This window comes from Lichenostomus cassidix, chromosome 12 (genome assembly GCF_008360975.1).
Source record: "Lichenostomus cassidix isolate B80296 chromosome 12, HeHo_3.0, whole genome shotgun sequence".
In the NCBI taxonomy this organism is placed as follows: domain Eukaryota; kingdom Metazoa; phylum Chordata; class Aves; order Passeriformes; family Meliphagidae; genus Lichenostomus; species Lichenostomus cassidix.
Window position 1 is genome coordinate 12,377,435 of NC_139493.1, and position 20,793 is coordinate 12,398,227.

At 36.7% G+C, this 20,793-nt stretch overlaps 1 protein-coding gene across 5 annotated transcripts in view; it reads left to right on the forward strand.

The window, feature by feature from the left end:
• The window catches only part of ERC2 (ELKS/RAB6-interacting/CAST family member 2), a 394,496-nt gene that overhangs the window by 157,334 nt on the left and 216,369 nt on the right, over positions 1–20,793 (forward strand). For all 5 annotated transcript variants that reach the window (XR_014854746.1, XR_014854748.1, XR_014854749.1 and 2 more), the window contains one exon: positions 15,590–15,725. Coding sequence is in view for 1 of the 5 variants with exons in the window: in XM_085072716.1 (XP_084928842.1) it covers positions 15,590–15,725 (136 nt within the window). In the remaining 4 variants the exon portion in view is untranslated. The remainder of the gene's footprint in view (positions 1–15,589; positions 15,726–20,793) is intronic.

Below are 20,793 nucleotides of genomic sequence, written 5' to 3' on the forward strand. Positions count from 1 at the left end.
CAGCTTGGAAGGAAAGGTGTAGAGCACCTTTTATTGATGATATCTCATCAACCTTCACAGCTACCTGCTGCCAAAACTTGTTATTCTTTGCATGTGTTTGGTGAACTTTAAGAATGGTTAAGTGTCATAGGAATGGAGACCTCAAATTTAAAGTATGAAAAGATTTGTATTTAAAATCGAATGGATTATTTACATAAGGATAGCTCCAATTAGCAGTTGCCTCTCTCACCACATCAGAGTTCAGAATTCTCAAGTGTTTGCACCTTATTTAATGTGTAAAGGAGGTCTCAGAGGAAGTGAGTAATCAAGGGTGGTCACTCTGTGCACCGTGCCTGTGAGTTCTGCCTACGTGCTCCAAAATCCTAAAGCAGAATATTGGAAAAGATGCCACAGTTAGAGGTTTTGTGTGGCTGAGGCAGTGCTGCCCTTTCCGTGCAGGGGCTGTAGGGGAAATCACAGCCCCAGGTTTGTAATGCAGCAGCTCCAGGTGTGACCAGCTGGTGTAAAGAGCCACTGATCCCCTTCTTGCATTGTAAAACCTGAATTGTTGTGTGACACCAGACTCAACAGTAGGCATGGTAATCCTTTGCTCAAGAGGATAATCTTAAAACATTTATTTGATAGCAATCATGAACTTGTTGAATGTTTGAGTATTAAAATGACAAGATTAAAAGATATTGATGAAGTACTGAAGTTTGTGATCTCAAATTTCTGGAAATGTTAATTTGATTTAAATAGATTATGTAAAATGGGACAAAGAATTGATAGAGGTCAGTAAATTTATTTGAATTAAATTGAAAATTATTGATAGCAAAGCAACAGTTACAAAGACACAAGGAACTAAGGGATCCAGAGATACTGGTCCAGCATTGTCAGCATACAATCTGTTCTTATTGTCTGAGAACCCTGTAATGGGTGATGCAATGGAGAGAATTTCCCATTTTCGTATTCATTTTCTTTTCAAATTTGTTATACTCTAATCAGTGAAATTTTGGAACACCAATTTCCAGTCTGTTATTGTTGATGAGGATGTTGATCCTGCAATAACTTTTCAGAAAATAATGTGATACTGCTAAGTGAAGAGAGACTCTGGAAGAGGATGCACTGTATTTAGAATGTGGTGGAGTAGTTAAAATTGCTATGGACCTTTAGCACATATTTGACATTCCCCTGAACTTGAGATGCAAGGGCATCTCTGGGGTTTTGTAGGAAAATGAATGTGATGTTAAAATGCATTTATTCATTCATAGCTTGCTGGGATCCATGTTCACTACTTTGCCAACATCTTCACATTGCAAGAAAATTGCAACAACATAAATTCTTAACATATATAACATAAATTTCTGAGGAAGTGATAATCTAGACAATTGCAAGCTGTGGTATTCTCACAATATTTATTATATTCACATGTAAATTCATCAACATAATGAGGTGTGCTTATATAAATAAGTTTGTAAAGTAAAAATGGTTGTAATAAAGTTATTTACAAATCCAAATAAAAATGAAAAGAAGATGATGAATACTAATGTTCTACTAATTAGAAAGTATTGACACAGAAAGCGATAAATACTCAAGGGTAGAAATATCTGCGTTTTGATACGGGCAGTTATAAATTTATAAGTGTGTGCCACTTGGCAGGTGAACATTGCTAATAATTATGAAGAAGTCTTCATACGAATGGTAATTCTTTTGATTTTAATGTGATTTTCTTGGCTCAGAAAGTATCACACTTCAGATTAATATTATTGCTCATATATAAGATCATGTTGGTCTGCTTCTTAAATTACTCTATATTAATTTTGTATTTCACAGTTTCTTATTACTACATAGGAGAACCTACTCCTATACTAGAGCTATTTGATAATTTCTATTGTAATTTTGACAGTTAATCTGCTTATAATTAAAAAAGGTTAAAATTAAATGTAAGATATTATATATAATGTATAATACGCTTTTGTTAAACTTAACGTGCTGTTTTTCTTTTGTTTTTTTGACGAAGGAAATGTGGTTCAGGATTTTTTTGGTTTTATTTTTGTGGGTTTTTTAAAACAGTGTAATTAAACTGGATAAGATAGTGACCAGCTCGTTTTAATGCAAAGAGCCTCACCAAGGAGAGGGAGCTGCAGCTGAAACAGAACTGCCACGATTGAAGGAGTATATTGTTTAGAGCTTTTATTAATGGTGTTAGAATGAAAAGTATATTTATGAAATGTAATAGAGAGTTTGAATCACACAATGAGTGAAATACAATAGTATAAAATACATGTTTGTGAAGTTAGGACCATTAAGGCTGCCTGATGTAAACTGAGGATAATCCTTGATGCAGTTTTGGAAAAGAAAGATTGGGTGAATTTACTTATTGCCGTGTCATTATGAGCCATCAAAATAATGAAGCAGAGATCTAAGTAATGAGGAGTAAATCCTGATATGTCAGAATAAGTATCTGCAGTAAGGATAGGAAGATGTTAATGTCATCATGTGCTGGTGAGGCTCTGTGTGGAACAATGCTGTGTACTTCTCATCAGTCATATTGCAGGAAGTTGAATTAAAACTGGAAACAGGTGCAGAGAGGGCTGGTGAGAAGAAATGAAGTGCTCATGACACAGGAGAGGTCTAAGCAACAGTGGTTTATTTCTCTGGCAAAACAACAGCTCTGTGGGGATGCTTGTTCTGCATAAATCTGGGAAGGGCTAAGCACTGCAGGGGAAGATGAGTGCTTCCAGTAAAAGAGCAGAGGCACACAATGCAAAATAAATTACCCATTGGTAAACCTAGACTGAAAAGAGAAAGAAATTGATGACAACGTGGTGAAGATTGCAAAATCTTGGATCCACTTTTCTCCAGTGGTATGTTGAGATGTTCAGTCATTTGCTTGGCTACGTGTAGCTTCTCAGCAAAGATTGCAACAACATAAAAGTCCATTTAAAATATTATACTAGCTACCAGACAAACCTGTTTGTTCTCAAACAAGAAGTTTGTTTTTTTGCTATTTCTCATGTGCAGTGGGTATATAACACTGCCCATGCATATTCAAGCCCTTGTGGTATTCAGACTAGAATTCATTCATTCTGAATTGATTTGGGTTTGAATTCTCATGAAGGTAAGTTCACACAGCACTGACAAGTCATTGCACAAGTGACAAAACATCAGCACTTGGAATAATTGCATTTTTAAACAAGTGCTTTTATGGCTGTTAAAAATGCTCCTTTTCCTGAGTGCACAAAATGCTGTGTGTCAAGGACAGATTTAAGGACTAGTCTAGCTGGGTGGGGATTGTTTTGGCCTTACTTATTTTAAAGGGCACATTAGGTATTTTTTTAACAAATAAAGCTATCAAGCATCAGAGTGTTTTCAGTGCTGAACTATTAATCCTCTTGTTCATGCTGGATTAAAAATTTGGTGTCAGCATTGGAAGGAGCTGCATTCCCTGGGTGGGGGGTCAGGTCTTCATCTTTGGTTATTAGGTGAAGTGCTTTTAAATATCTGTCAACAATTGTTTATCTGCTTTGACTTCCATTGGAAGAGTTGATGAGTGAGGATCACCAAACCTATGACAGTTCACATGGAAGACTTTGTGGCATATGATGAGATGTTTGCATGGCAGCAAATGCTGCCAACATTCATCCAATGTATTTGTTCTGTTTGGTGTGTATATGAATTTGGACTTGGGATGTTTATAATGATGGATGTCTTTCCCCCATCCACTGATGACAAGATGTCCTTTTACTTTGAAGTTTGCTTTCTTCAGTGCACAGCAAGGATATAGCTCTGCAGAAATTTTTAGTTCTTTCTTTTCCTTCCCTTTCCTTTCCTTTTTTAAAATTTTTTTTTATTTTATTTTAGTAATCTGCTAATATAACATCTGCTTGTTATATTTTTAAAGAACTAATGTATTCCTCCCTTTATTCTCTTTTGCTGTCTTCCTCCCTATCTGTTTTTCTCCAAACTGCTGCTTTCATCCCTACTCCAACCAGCTTGACTTCCAGGTCAGTATTTTCTGCTCTCCTACTTAATGCTCCTTCCACAATGAAGGTTTTCATTGATGCTTCATTTATTTGGCTGTTTTGATTCCACATTAATAACTTATGTTTGTATTTTATTGTTTTTATTCTGCTTGCCGCTATTGTGAAGTTTTTGGTCATTTCATTTCTAGACCAGAAACTTTGCAGTAAATAAATCTTTTTCTCAAAAGCCTGTAAGAAAAAAATGTTTATTAACAACATATTTAATTCATATGTTGTTTTGTGTGAAGATTTTTTTCTTCTTTCAGTTTTGCTTATGTTATCTTTTTTTAGGGAATTCAACATTGGCAATTTTTTGGTAGATAAGCCAACCAGCAGGAAATGAGCAGTGGCAGTTGTATACAGAGAGATTTATACCTAAGATCAGAGAATTATTCTTAATACTTTTCCATTGCCCCTTTTACTGTCATTACAAGGAGAATACAAGGAGTTGCAGTGGTTCAGAAACTTTCAGCTGTTTGTGCTGGCCAGGTTCTGGACTAGCACAACTCTAGAGGAGTTTCTGCAGGTATGGTTACAGGTTACCATGCAGCACATTTGACTAGAATCATAGCAAATGTTCAATCTGCCTTTGTAAGATGTTCAGTTCTGAAGTGTTAGTAATTTTTCTGTCCAAGTGTACTTTTTGCACAGCACTGTTCTCTATTCATATGGAAGCAGAGCTTGGGAGAGTTTTGGTTTCAGCCTCAAAACCAGGCACAATTCACATTTCACAGCTCAGGCATGTCAGAGAAGTTTCTGACACAGACATCTTTGAACTGCACAGCTTAAGATGGCTCATTGCAAAAAAGATTGAGAACTTTTTTCCTCCGATGTACTGTCATGTATGTCATAATCACAAGTTACTTTCCAGCTGAAAAATTTTGTTTCTGAGATTTGAGGCTTATTGATTGCAGTAATGAATTGGATGAACACTAAATTTATTGTCCATCTATTTCAAGCACAATTTTATGTGCTTGAAGGGTTAGTTATCACATCCAAATGATGAAAATACTTTGGTAGTTTATTTTCAGATTCTTTCTTTCTTCCAGAAGTTTAATTAAATGCATTTTTTCTGGAGTCAGCTATGATGAAATTATTGTCTGTATGTGACCACTTTGCATTTCTATCAGAGCATACTCAACATTGATTGAAAATCTCTCTAGCTCGAGAGAGCCTAAAGAAAGGTATTATGCTATGGGGTTGTCACTATGGTTGATTTCACTGGAATTCGATGATTGGTATGCAGAAACATTTGTTCAGCAGTTGGAGGTGCAATTTCTGTTATTTTTTATTGACCTAAAAAACCAACTGACCTTGTTGAAGCAAACTGTCCTCGTAACACTGTCAACTTCCATCCCTAGAGTCCGGATAAGTTGTAGAGTATGATTAGAATTTATTGTGGGAATTCAGTGAAGTGTTAAGTTTTCTCAGCTTGAATCTTCATTAAGTTCAAAACTTAATTTAAGAAACAGATCTATTAATTTCTGTAATTTCTGCTAATCAATATGTTCTTAGTTGTCATTTTATTCATCCATAATTATATGAGGTTGTTATGGTTAGAAAAGTGCTGCATCTGTTTTATAACATAATGAGCTATCAATACTGATGACAAAGAAGAAAATCAAATACATTGCCATAATCTCCCCATGTGCACCTGCCTGTACAAAATAAAAATATTCTGAGCACAACCACCAGGACAGGGACATCCTCCCAGCTTTAGGGTACAGCAGGTTACACACTGCCCCAACTTTGCTACCTGCAGATAAGGAGGAGATGGAGATTTTTTCCATGTGTAATACACTGACCAGTGCTAGAAAGTTTCCCACCAACCTCTGATGTTGGCCTTCCTGACTGTTTCTGTGGGAGGCCAGAGCTCAGTGAGATGTGCAAGGGAAGGTCCAGCAGAGTTTTAAATTTAACCTACAAGCCGTCCACAGTTTTGTCAAATGTCAGTTTGATGGTTCCAAGGGCAGAGTGATATGTTGTTCAAAGATAATTTCCCTGGAGAAATTGAGATAGTGTACTACTGAAAACTGAGAGAATCTGTGATATACATTACTCTTCTGAGAGACTGGTTATTCTGAGTGAGAAACATAGTTGTCACATAGGGTAACAGGCAGATTGCTGACATGTCTTTCTCTTTTTTGTCTATTTGCTACTTATGCAGAACTGACATTTTAGCATTTAAATATTTTGAAAGAGATGACATTTTGAGAAGGGATTATTTAGATTTATCTGATCACGTGTGGTTAAAAATTTTTGTAAATTTCATTTTATTTAACAAATAGTGAAGTAGAAAGTTTATTTCTTTGGAATTCTACTTTCTTAAGAAAAAACCCCAAAATAATATGTTATAAAATAAGCAGAAATTATAGTGATGAACAATAAAAAGATACAAGCAGGGCCCTGGGACAGAATGATGCACTGTTTGTTTACATCCCACTCACTGCTGAACCTGTCTGCTAGTTCTGTGCTTTCAGTTTGCTGAAAGCCATGCAAAGGTTGAAATATAAAGGGATTATTTAAATAAGGAAGGATAATTTTTAATTTCTCAGTGATTGGCTTGTTTTGGGATTTGATTTGGAGTGTAAATATTCTGTTAAGTAAACAGATATGCAGTATGAAGTGGATATGAGGAGAAAAGAGCTCTGCCTTGCTGAAGGGAAAATATCAATTTTGGATTGGGTTGGATGTGACACCACAACTCTGTTGGGGAAGAAAGAACATAAGAAGCTGTTACCCTTCCCTTTCATAGTTCAAGACATCAATATTTCTTATGCTTCTCCAGACCTGCTGCCTCCTAGTTTTCCTCAGGGGCAAGTTCCCCAGAGGATATTTCTTTGCCTCTTGAACCTGTGCATAAAGTAGCCCCAGAGCAGTGCCTGGGGAGCTTGGTGACTGCCTGGGCTCAGCGCTGTCAGGGTTCCCTGTGCACCGTGGAGGGCTGTGTGAGTGAAGAATCATTGAGAGATAGCACAGCTTGCCCTCAAAAAGCTGTGACTGAGAAGAGACAGGGGCACTAAATTTAGGAATTGGGCTGTTGGTGGAACCGCTCCTTCGACTCATATTGTTTGCTTTCACAGTGCAGGAGCAACATGCCTGGGCAACATGATTGTGACTGGATTGAAATGCTCTGATCTGAATTTATAACAGGGGGAAGTTTGTATCTCTAAGCAAGAATCATACAAAGTGTACCTGATTTATTTGGAGGTCGGAAGAAGTTACTGGAAAAGTATGGAAAGCTTGATTTATGTTGCATGATAGTGGCTGGATTGATCCTGAGAACTTCTAGGGTGAGCCAGGAGTTGCAGTCAAAAAGCTTGATCCAGAAGGAAATTGCAATGAGACATGGAGTGCTGCAGAGGAGGTGTGATCCTGATTGCTGTCAGGCTGAGCTGGCCATGCTGTGGAGCAGTTGGATGCAGAGAAAAACTGGAAAGAGTTGGGAGGTGGTGGAGCTTTTTTTTCTGTTTGTTTGTTTGTGTGGAGATGCTTTGTTTGCTTGGTATTTTAAAGAAAAAAGCTTTCCTGGACTACAGCTGGATAGGAGCTGATGGACCAGTAGCAGGACTGCAACTCCTTGGTTGCAAATTTCAGGCAACAAATTATTTCCAGTAACTGGTTACAGTTATTGCTAATGGTCTCAATTAATAAAATAGCTGAGCAAGCGATCGCCATATTAAATCAGATCAAATATCCTTCTCATCCAGTGTGCTGTCATCAGCAGTGTGTTTTCTTTTTTTTTTTGAAGAACATCAGAAGAAAATGCACAACAATCCTGGGTGTAGGAGAGAGATGTGTGACAGATGAGTCTTCTGGTCCGAATTTCACACATGTTCATGAAGTGTCATCCAGCAGGAATGTGCTGGGGAAGGCAGCAGTGTGATGCTTGGGGTTTCAGTGCTTGCAGTGCAGATCTGTGTTGAAACAAAGTGACATGAACCATAGTTTGGAACAGGATTCTAGTACGGCTTTTTCATTCATGCATTATCCTCACGTGGATACTTCTAGCATCTCTCTAGGGCTTTGGAGGGAACTGTGTCAGACTAAACACTTCTTAAATAAAGGTTTTGGAAAACTTCCCAGATTGTGTGTTAGGTAAACCCTTCCTCCCACGTTTTTGTCTTTGAGGTGAGAAATGTTTCAGTGACTTCTGTGACACTCGCTTTATTTCTACCAGGCAGAGTTCTGTCCTTCCCAGGACAATAATATGGTTTTGTGGTGCATTTGGAGGCAAAATAGTTGTCTCACTGAAAAAAAGCCATAATATGAGCATTAAGAAATCTGAAGCCAGCCTTCAAGCAACTGAAATAATGAAATATAAAGGAAGGGAGTGTAAGGGGGTGAGAAGAAGGGTTTTATTGAGACCCACAGATCTCTGGGGGCTGCAAGCCTGCTCTTTTGAGTGAAGCTAAAATAGCTATGTAGCCTGTAGGAGCTGGGAATGTAATGAAAACATTGAAGATACTAAAATCCATTTATCTTAGCTGCTGATTCTGGGCTTGATGGCATTTTTGCACTCAGCTGGAGAATTAGTGATATAGGAATGAATTTTTAAAAAATATTTTTTAAAATATTGCTTTGTTTGGATGACTTTTTTATCCCATGTTTGTGCTGGTCGTTTTGTTTCCAGTTCTTTCTAACAGAGAGATGTGGAGAAAACACAGAGGGGTACCTTCCAGATCTGATGAGTAGATGAACTGTGACATGGAGTTTGGTGTAGTCTCAGCATCAGGTGAATGGCAGAAAGAAGAGCAAGCATTCTTCTTCAGGCAGAGATGATAATATTCATTTCTTGCTGATAATATATTTTCTCAGGCATGTGCAAAAGAGTGGCCTTTATGACCTAAAGTCAGTTTGGCCGAGGTTAACCAAAGAGAATTACCTGCCTCAAAAGGGCAACAAAATTTTACTCAGTTGCCATACATTTCTTTCCTATGGGAACGTCATAATGTCCTGTTGGCCTTCCTGGCAAGAATGGAAATCCAACACCAGGCTGATAAGATTTTCCTCTCTCTCCAGGAGGCATCCACTCAAGCTTTCTTTCTCATCCCATAAGTTAAGGAAGCTGAGCTACTTCCCTTTATGTCACTGTAGAAAAAGACTTTTTTTTTTTTAGTAACAAGATCAAGTGGCACAATTGTAAAAATGAAATTTTGTCACAGGGTGAGCCGTGGGGTCATAGATTATGTTGTCACACAGGTTAGGAGTTTAAATAGTTATAAAGGAAGTGGAAGGGAGTTGAAGTCTTGCTCCTGCTCCTTTTCAATGGGAAATAAAGAGGGGAAAATAGAGTCCTTTCATAGAGCAAAATAAAAGAGAGGCAAAAAGGTCTGCTAGATTTTTTGCTTTGGGTTAATGAGGGTAAGAAGAGCAATGCTGAGACAGGATATACAAGATTTTTTTTTAATAGGATGGCACTAGGTTAGTCAGATATGCAAGGAAAGGAATTTCTTGAGATTTGGGGATGAAGTAGTCCTCAAAAATAGTGTGGATTTTATGACAACAGACATGTAAGAAAGTCTTGGTGTGGTTGTTTTTCTTTTGAGTATGCTTAACAAAACCACAGAATATTTATCTATTTATTGATTATTTTATTTGTCCCTTAAGAAGTTTTGATTCAAAACGCTTTGCTCCCATGTGCATATGCAGTGGTCTGTATTAATCTGTGAGCTTTTAAAGGGTCTTTGCCTGTAGGAGTATTTCTGCTTGTAATGTTAAAATTTGATAGACCAATTATTTTCTTAATGGTTGGGATAGCTGCTTTTGTTTATTCATTTAAGTCATTGTTTAATTTGATATCAGTGTGGTAATTGTATTAGCTAACAAAAGGAAAATAAGAAAAGCTAAGAATAAGGACACACCAGATTTTAGATGATTTGGACACTAATAATTCTTTAGGTCATAGGATCTTGATTAAAAAACCAACATGAAAGTTTTAAATGCAAATGGCAGCACAGAAAGTCACTGCTTGGTTTTTTATTACTATGTTATTAAACTTATGGTGACTGTAGTCTAAGTTATTAAATCAATTCAGCAGTAAAGCATGAGGGCTTTCTTTTAGAAAAAAATTACTTTTGTTCGAGGTATGTTATGTTTTCTTTGTTATATTAAAAATTCAGCCTGTCACAGGTAGAGGTTTTCTTATCATGATATCTATTTCCTACAGAAAATCCATCTCTGGGTTGTAAGTGAATAAAGTGTCATTGTTTGTGTCAGGAATGTGTCTGCTCAGTACCCATCTTGATGTCTCTTGGGGTGTTTATAGTCTGTTAGAGTCCAACCCAGTTTGGTTTTTCAGGTTTATTGATAGATAGTAGCAAATGCATTTGTATTCAATGAAAATGCTAGAAACAATACTTAACTCTGCTCATATTGTAATAAAATTCTAGCTTTTAGATTTCAATGGAATTAGACCTGAATTTTAAAGCACTACCCTTATGCTGGTTTAGTCAACTCTGCATAGACTCTCATTCTTCAGACAGTGAGAACTGAACTGTTAGGAACATTTCTACTGAGTCTTACTGAAGTAACGTAATTTGGAGTGGACATTCACATGGTTGGGATTTACAGGATCAGGTCTTCTGCATGACTAGCTGCTGAGTCCCAGAGTGCCTAGTGAAATGTTAAGATTTGTTTCATTGCTCACATACATGAATTCTTTCTAGAGGTGATGACTATTTATAAAGGAGAAAGAGATGATCTGTTAGAAACAAAAATTTTTTTTCATGTAATAATGATGGTAATCTGCCCAGTGCATACCTAGAACAATGGGTGAAGATGTTTATTTAAAATACATGTACTACATTGAATTTTAAAACACATTTTTGGGAATTTCTTATCTTATCTAGATTACTTGTTTAAATTTCATAAAATAGTTTGGTCTGGTTGATTTGGTTTGGTCTTTTTTGTTTGTTTCTGTGGAAACATTCTTTGCTCTCTGATTTTTTTATCTTTTATTTGCTGAGGAGCACAGCTTCCTAGCACACTGGAGAATTTTTTTGATTGACTTGCAGACAGCTGGTCCCATTGCAATGCTGTTTAAAGTGATTAAAATTATTGCAGAGACATATTCCTTTAGAAAATGTTACAGATTTTGCTCTTGGGACTGTTTTGCATGTCTGCATTTTTTGGATGCTTTGAGGGGAAAAAAAACCTTTATGAAATAGAGTAAAGGCTATACTAACATGTAGCACTTATTTTTGGCTGACATTACCAGCTTTTTGTCCAAGGTACCCAGGTGGCTAATTAAAGCAGGGAATTTAATGAAATAGTTTGATTTTCTTTAGCTATCAGAGATGAAAACATTGGGGGTTAGATAATACACACTACTGTAAAATAAAATCTGAATGATATATATATGCAGAAACTTAGTGTTTAATACTTGTCTTAAAAAGTAGAACTGAAGGAATTAAATGTCCTATAGTTAGACTTGTGAGATCAATTTGTGTGCTACTCCAGAACAAGAAAAAGCCACAAACGGGGTTCAAGTGCAGTCATTACAGCTCTATCATACCTGCAAGAACTAATTCCTACTACTGCTTTGCTGTTTATATTTCTCCTGATCAAAGGTTTGGGTTCTCATGGCACTGATGTCTGTTTGCTACAAAGACATTTCAATTACATTTTAAATAGAATGAACAGTGCATTTCAGGTTAGGGCATCTTGCTGTGTGCACAGGAGACTGATGGGCTCTGAGTTCTTTGGACTGGATGGCAGAAGAGATAAAGCTAAAGGGCTGTTTAAGGATTTTTGTCTTCTCCCTTTTCCTGTCCCACTTGGATCTATGATACTCTAAGTGGATCTCAATATTTAGCAGTCATAGATGGTTCTTCAGCAGTGTGAGAAGTCAGAGCTGCTGCAGTCTATTGGCTCCAGTGTTGGCATTCTGAGGCCATGGGAAAAACTGTTGGATGCTGAGGAAGACAGAGTTAGGCACTGCTGTCATTTAGATCCCTGATTTTAACTCTAGTGCCCAGCTGAGGTGGAAATCAATGGCTGGGGAGCCTTCTGTGTGTTGAGAAAGGTCGTAAAATTATCCCAGGTCAGAAAGATTCAGGAAGAGGAATGGGAAATTATTAGTGGTTGATTTTTGTGGAGTAGCATATCTAAGGTGAATGAATATTCAGTTAGGAGCAATGGCTAGGTATCATAAATAAATAAACTTAACTAGTAGTAAGATAGCATCTGAGGAAGTGTATTTCTTTATATAATCTTTTTCTCTTTAGGAGTGAGAGAATGGCTAATGTACTAAAGTAATCAGATTTTATTTAGAATTTTTTCTTTTACCTGGTGTTTATCTCTTCTTTATTAACTTCCAATATTATTGCCATCTAGTATTTGTATGGCATGGGTGTTTGCTGGATACTGCTTCTCTGATACTGAATTATCAAATGAGTTAGGAGATGCCCATAACATCCTTCAATTTGTAATTCTATAACAGATCAGAATTTATTTACTTTTAACATTTAAAAAAAAAAAATTAAACTATTCAAGATGTGTTTATATTCTAGCTCTGTTTTCAAGACAGTTTAGTTTCACTCTGAATCCTTTTTTGATCCTAAGCTGCTAGATCTTCTATGACAGTTGCTGACTGGCTATAACCACATGAACACAAACAAATGTAAATTTGTTTTCTGAAAAACTGTCATTAATCCTACTTTTTAATGTTTGGCCAAGATTAAGCATCTGTGCAAAGAGTTAGTCATCTACACCGCTTTTTAGTCTGCTTTGTTTCCTAAATGTTTATGAGCTCAGAACATCATTGCTTGAAGCCAAATGTAGTGTTGGCACCACTCCAGTGTTCTCTGGACTTGGTGCTTTAGGGTTGGTTTGTAGCCTGGCTTTCCAGCCCTGTGAAGTTTGTAAAATCACAAATGCAGCAGAGTGTTGGTTAATAACCAGCTTGAGATGACTGTAATGTCTGGCTCAGAGGTTAAAGAATTTAGCTCCCTGAAAGAGAAAAGATGCCTGACTTCAAAATGAACTATAACAATGTGGAAAATCAGAGAGCTGTGGATTTCATCTTCCTGCTTTGGGGCAATTACACTATCAGAAAATGCTGCACTATCAGAAAATTATTAACTTGTGATGGTAAGAGCAGTTCTACTGGCCAGACCCCCACAACACACACTTCAGATTTTGAAGGCATATGTCTTAAGCAGTAGTCTTTTATTTATTTTATTCTGTCTAATGAATTTTGTGGTCTTAGAGCTTTAAATTCAAGCAGTGGAGCAGAACACATGAAATGAATTCCACATGATAAAGAGTAATGTAGACTCAACAATGCACATCAGCATAGCTACTAGAAAGCTGTGTGGATATTTTATCATATATCATGGTCATATATCTATGGTCATGGCATATGATATTTTATGCTGATTGTGTACTGTTTCCAAATATTTTTCTATTTCTCATGTTTATTTTTTACTTATCCTAATCTTCTATTTTATTCAAAAGCATTTTAGAAACAGAGCCACATGAAAACATACCAGAGCAAGTAACTTAAATATTCTAGTGGACCAAGGATTATATTAGATAGTTGCTATTTGAAAAAAAAAAAAAAGAAAAAAAAAGGCTGATGGGGAATATATTTTTATACTTATTTGCTGCATTGGACTCCCCCAGTACATTTATTGCAGGTCTAAAAACTCCTCAGCTAGGCTTTTTAACTGTAGCATTTTCTTTTCATTTCCATAGGTATGTAGCCAGTTGTGGAATAGAGTCTATGACAGAGCTTTCTTTAATTTCCTTCTCTTCAAGATTTTGCATATCACGGGCACCAGATGTTTTCCTTTGCAGCTTTACCATGTTCTGCTTTTCAGTGTGGCATTAGACAGAAGCTGAAACAGGGAGTTGTGGGAGGGAGGGGTGATGAAAGAAGTGGCTAGCGTTGGCATAAAATTGAACTTCTTACAGAGATTAAATGTACATGAATTTATCATTTACTCAACATGAGATTGGAAACCAATTTATGTTTTAACAAACATCATGAAGTCATATTGCACCGTCAAAATTTCTGACAAATACATTTATATATGAAGTTGTCGATGTAGTTTTTCCAATATTAATTTTGGTTTTATACTGAGTAAGTCTGTGCTTACAATTACGAGATAGAATTACAACAGGAAACTGATTTTTGCTTGGAGTGGCAAACAGATAACCTATATTTGATCTAGTTGTCTGCTTTTTCTTTTCTGGGCAAATTGAAGTTACCTTTTGTTTTTAGGTATAATTTATTATATTTTCTCTTATGTGCTGTACTTACAAACTTTTTTATGAAGCATCTTTTAGGAAATTTTAATACTGTGGCACATTTATTGATTGCAAGTTAATTGTAAATTTTTCAGTGTAAATAAATAAATACTGGTAGGACAAAGAAACCAGTGATAGATGTAAATATCAAATGACCCAGTTTCCATAGTATAATAAAATCCATGCAAGAAATGTATTCTATAACTTTTTTTCACTGCTTCTGATGTGGAAGCAAAGGAGGGATTTTCAGTGATCCTTTTGGGCATTGAATAATATTCTCTTCATTTGCCACAATAGGATTAGTGAGTAGATCTCATTAGGAATTTGCACGTGACTTTTATTTTTTATAGATAAAAGGGAACAAATTCCTCCAAGTCAAAGAAAGTCTGGAAAGTAATATCTAAGAATCCAAGCAGGTAGGAAGCATTAATGCAAGGATATGCTTTCATTACCTGCCAGGCAAAGTTGGTTTGCCTTGTTTCTCAAAAAGGTGTATGCCGAGTCCCAGAAATGCTCTTGGTAACTTAATAACATCCACAATAAAAGATAATTAAATATTGGAATAAGATTTTATTTTAATTTTTTTGATTAATAGAATCTTAACAAAAGACAAATGGTGGCAAAGAAATATAAAAAAAGAAATATAATGGTGGCAAAGATAGTTTAATTTTCTTAGGAATGGCTCATAAGTGTGTTTGTTGATTATTTTTCATAGAAAGAAATCCCATTACTAAAGATGATAGAAATATTTTAGTCATGTACAAAGCTATTTGTAAAGGCATCCTTTATTCTTCATGGCATATTTATGACCTGACCTTCTACCCTATCACACTTTAATCCTCCTAAACACTGTGGTTTTAGTCCAGGTTTTAAACAATAGAATTTCACAACATACATTAGTCATCACCTTCACCTTCTGGTCCTTTGAAATTAATGCTACTTGAACTACCTATTAAAATTTCTCCTGAATACACTGAGTGGGTAAGGATTCTTGGATAATTTCTCTCTTTCAATAATTTTTGCTGTGTAGAGCTCAGAATATGTATGAATATTTTTAAGCAAGCTCAGAATATGTATGAATGTTTTTAAGCAAATCATAAAAAGAAAAATCTTGTAAGCCCAAATAATTGCTTTACTACTGTATCATCTCGGAGCTGTTTTGATATGTCATCTTGAAAACAACATGAAGTTTTATCGTTGCAACTAATAGTTGGAATAGTTGTGTCTGCTGGAGAACCGATGTCCTGTGTTGTAGTCACAAAATTAATCTCTAGTGCAAAAGAAGTGATTGCAGTCATCAACACTAATGGGTTTGTGTGTGCAATTCTTAGACATATGAAGGACCAAAACAAGAAGGTTGCCAATCTGAAGCACAATCAGCAGCTGGAGAAAAAGAAGAATGCACAGCTGTTGGAAGAAGTGCGTAGGCGAGAGGACAATATGACTGACAACTCTCAACATTTACAAGTGAGTTTATTTTTCAATTGTGTTTTAAAACTATTGAGGAAAATTCACTTCTGTTCCACTGTGTGTCTTCTAGAATGTGTAATGAATCTCTTCCCACAAAGAGCTGATGGTTCCTTCCTCTTCTGCCAGAGGATGCACTGCTCACCTCATTTGTATCCATGAAATATTTGCTATTTAGGGTGGGGAAAAAAACTAGTAGAATTTGAAGACCTCTGCAGAGTTACTACATCAACAACTGTTTTTTTCTTAGAGTTGGAAAGAAAAGATTCTTGTGTATCTCTTCCATATTTGAGATAGACTTTGAGCTTTATTCCAGGAGAATTTCTACAGTGTGTAAGTTACTGAGTTCGGTGGTTGAGAAATGAATGTTCTTAAATGGATCTGTTTAAGTGATACATTACATTCCAGGGAACTTGTATTCAAGGCCACAAATTTGATGCTTGACTTCAAAAGTATTCTCTGAGATCTGACCGTGGAAAACCACGAAGAGAAATGCTGATTTTTGGTGACAACATCACTGTCTCCATCCCCAGGGTTTGTAGGCAATTTACGGTGCAAAATACCAATTTTGCCTTGATCTGGTTAATATAATGTGTTTCTGGAAAATTTCCAACAGATGGAATTTGAACCTCACGTGCTTCATATGGTTATATTTCTCATGTGTTCCTTTATGCAAAATGGAAAAATTAACACCACATCTCTCTTTAGAGTTGTGTTGGTGAAACTTTATGTCAAAACCAAGTTCAGGAAATGATACATTATTTATGCATCTGTGCAGTATTACGTTTACTTTACAGCCTTGGTCATTACATACTGATTGCATCACCATGCATTCCACTGCACGTGATACAGCAATAAAAGCTTGTGAAGGATTTGGTCTGACAATATGATATATCAAAATTAAATTTCAGTGTTGAACAGCTACTTGTAGTTACAGTGGTTCAGTAAATAGAACGAATTACACTTATTTTTTAGTATTATTTTGGAAATCTATCAGAGAGGGGTGATGACTAGAGAATAGAAGCCATTCTCAGGCTCTTTGATGTAACTGCCATACTTGGAGGTTTGTAGTCTTGTGATAAGAATGGGTCTACCAAATGGAGGTAGTGTGGCTGAATGGTTTGAATTTAGAAAGAAAATACCCCATCTGGTGTATAATTCCTATTTCTTGTTACTGTGCCTTAAAATGTCAATATTTTTATATGATGTCCTTCAACATGTTACTTGCAGTTTTATATATATATATATGGTATATTGTGGCCCATCCTTCACTTGCTGAGCTGCTGGGAAAGTGAAAAAGAGAGAATCCCAGCTGCCTCTGCCGATCAGTAGGTGCTTCACATTCCCAATAGGTGCAAGAACAGGAGAAAGGGATCTTGGTTGTCTGTGCTGATGGATTGCTGGTGGGATAATCATGCCTTCTGTGCTGCCTCAACTGGCTGTTGTATTTCCTGTGTCAAAGATTTCTGCATTTCCTTGGCTTATTTCTTCTCAAGTGTTTCTTAATGCTGAAGAGTTCATGGAAGCTTGAGGTTTCCCTGTGATTGCAAGGTTTTGGGAGGTTTCATTGCTCTACAAAAACACTGCAGTGAATCTTGCAAATAAAGTAAATATACTGAATAGCTGTGTCACAGTGAAGGTGACATGATTCTGATGTGCATTTATTCTGCTGATGGGGAAGTATTTTGATTTAAAGTTTTTCACTGGTACAGTTTGTTTTATATGTGTAAGGTAATTGCAAATGCTAGGTGCATCAAGCCTTTTTATATGAATCTGATAAGTAGGTGGTTGGCTGGTTGAAAAGCTAAACAAATTCTAAAGCTTCAGTCAATTAGCCTTGGTAGAGAAAGGAAATTTTTTTTCATAATTTTTTAAGAAAACCTTTCTTCCTTCATGGAGTTTTGTAAAAAGTAACAGCAGTGACCTAAGGATTTAAATGAGGCAGCATTTTTGGGAAGACAAATGATATGACATATATGATATACTTTAAAAAAAAAATTCTAGGATACTATGCATCTGCAAATTAAAACCAATATTAATTGGTATTTCAATAAATGTTTAATTAACATCTTAGTAAGCCATAGGGATCTGACCTCCTTTTCCTACTGCTCATCATAACTTCTACTGCTTTTAGTGGAAACACCCTGCTTTTACAGGCATTTATAACACACAGTGCTTGTGTCTACAGTGTACTTGTTACATTTGTGAATGATATATTGAGCTGTTAAGGGAAAAGTGTATCCTAAAATTCTCTGGCCTGATGTAATGACTGTATTTGTTGGCTAGCTGTGATAAGCTGGCTGTTGGCTGGCTGTGATAAGCTCAGCTGAGAATTGAAGAGCAGTCAGAGTGGTCAAATTACATTGACTCAGCCAAGCCTCGATCCCTTTTGCAAGAGTAGTGGAAAAGATGCAATAGGCAAGTGGGTAGCATTGTCCATGGATGTGCAGGGGCTGCTCAGGGCAAACTGAAGCAATCAAGTGCCACTCATTCTGTTCAGCTCATGTGGGGGCTGAAGCTGTGCCCATCCATCTGCTCACCTGCTTCCCGATGGATTTGGAGAGGCTCAGAGCTCTGTAGTTTCTTGGAAGCTTCAGTAGGATGTAACAGTTCCTGAGGCTTGCAGCACCAGGTATATTTGTGACACTTCTCACAATCTTTTCAGGTGAAAGCCTCTCAGAGCTGGTTCATGTCCCAGTGCTTGCAGGTCAAGTTTGAGTCTCTGGTGGCTCCATCTCACAGCACTGCAGGGCTGCTGCTGGGATGGAGAGTGCTCTGGGATGCCTGGGGAAGGAATGCACTTTGGTCTCCCTCAGCTATCACCTTTAATTGTGAGTGATGCTTCAGGTGTGGTTTTGGGAGGTTCTCTGGATCACTGTAAAATTGGAAACATCAGGGAAGCCAGATTAATTCTTGGGAATGAAGAATAGTTGTGAGGTTTTCTGGTTTTTCCTAACACAAATCAAGGGCAGACCTGTGAGAATCTTGCCAGACATGATGGTCATATATTACATAAGGCATCACAGCAGGAGAGCTGGACCTTGAACACTTTATCATGAATTTTTTTGAGAACAGGGTATCTAACATGCTTTCATTTTTCTCTTTTTTTTTGTCTGTCTTAAAAATGATAAGGCTTTTTGAGAAACACAGAGCTAAGAAATACACAGATACCATGTCATAAATTTGTGCGTAATTCTTCAAGTCTCTTTGCAGGATTTTGAAACGTTAGAGATGTGAGACTTGTTTATTCCTGGAGACTAATTTTTCTTGATTCTTGTGTGGAACATGTTTCTTCCAGTAACACTGTTACCTCAGTAGAATTGGGAAAGAAAACAATTGCATAACACTGACCACTTGAGTGCATTTGGTTTTGATTCTGATTTTCAAATCTGCTGTAATAACAACAACAAAGTCTTTTTGTTTCTCTAGAGTAAACAATATGAAGGTGCACTAATAATATTCCCATGTGTCTCATGACATAGCCTCAAAGGGAATTAAATATACACTTTTGTCTGATTACACTTTTCATAAACATAATGAATCAATTCAATAAGTGATCTAAGTCCAGAAACACTTTGTGGAAATTTTATGCAAACTGTCCAGTGCATATGTGTCGCAAAAAAAGTGCAGGGATGAGCCTGAAAAAGAAGTTTAAAAGTTTAATATCCCGTTCTGCCCTGATCTGCCCAGCTTCTGGGTGTTTCCCCCTTTTCTTCCAGCTCATTTCCTGACTAAGTTTTTGACTCTCCTAATGTTTTAAATGTTTGAGTAATTTGTCACAATTCTCTTTGAGGTAGCTTGGGTTTTCTTTGGGTGGAAATGCACATGCGGAAAAGAGATATTTCACCAGCAATATTGTTTTTGAGTGAGACAATGTGTAGTTCTCGTTGATTTCAAATATCACATACAGGCAGCTTGATCAATGGTTTATGCCTGCAGTAGTGTGGAACAGATTGTGTACACATGTACATTTTCCAGGTGTAAATACCTCACTTTTTAAACAGAGTTCAGCTTGTCAGTCGTGCTTTTTCATGGGATGTAGTGAGGCAAGGCAAGAGTTCCAGTTTTCCAATAGCTCTGTACTGGCTGGAAATTTAGTCTTAGGTAATGAATAAAACATGATCAGAAGGAAGTCCTGTCAAGAGAGATAAAAAAATTGGCTAGTTAATATTACTGCTTTCTGATTCTTGCCATGTGAATATTTGTGATGTCTTAATCACTGAAAACAGCTCCCAAGAGACTTCACAGCTAGTCAGCATGAAACCTTAACCTTGGATTTGTTTCTTTATTTGTCACTCTATGCTTCACCATATAATTTTCCACTCCACAATAGCTCTAAAAATACAAAATATCCCAAGACATTGCACATTGCTGTATGTTATTTCTGCATTTTATAAAATAGCATGGCCTAAACAAGGTGTATATCTGACATTACTACGAATTTACTATGACTTCTCTTAATGCAGTGCTCTTCCCACTTCATTGTCTCCAAAGCTTTGATACTATTATATTAATAAACAGAGGAAGCTAGGGAGTGAGACGAAGTCTTGCAAACAAATCTGAACAGAGCAGTGTAATCAGCTCAGATGCAGAGGAAGCAGTCCTGGCTGCTGTGCAGACAGGCATTAGTGCATGGAGCTGACACAAGACAGGAGAGAATCCATTGCATAAACACACAGCTTTGTGTTATTAGTGCTGAAATTCATATGCAGTGACAAAAGGCAAGTTTTTAAGAGGTTAAATCAGCGAGCTATTGTATTAAAATTAAATTCTAATTTAAGCATCCGTCCTAAGGTGGACCTACACCTCTCTGGACAGCATTAATAATTCTCAGTGGTTTTGGGTTCTGTATGTTTCTGTCTTTGGAAGGCTGGTAATTTTTTGGGGGGGGGGGCTGAGGGAAAGATGCACTTTAAGAAAATGCAATTCCTGCCTTTTCCTAGATATTTACAAGAGGGAAAAAAAAGTTCCATGAATTGTGTGAAACTTAAAATATGCTATACATTTTGCTGAAGGCTGGACATTTTGGGGTGTGTAGCTCCCACTACACTGTATTTTGGCAAAATCC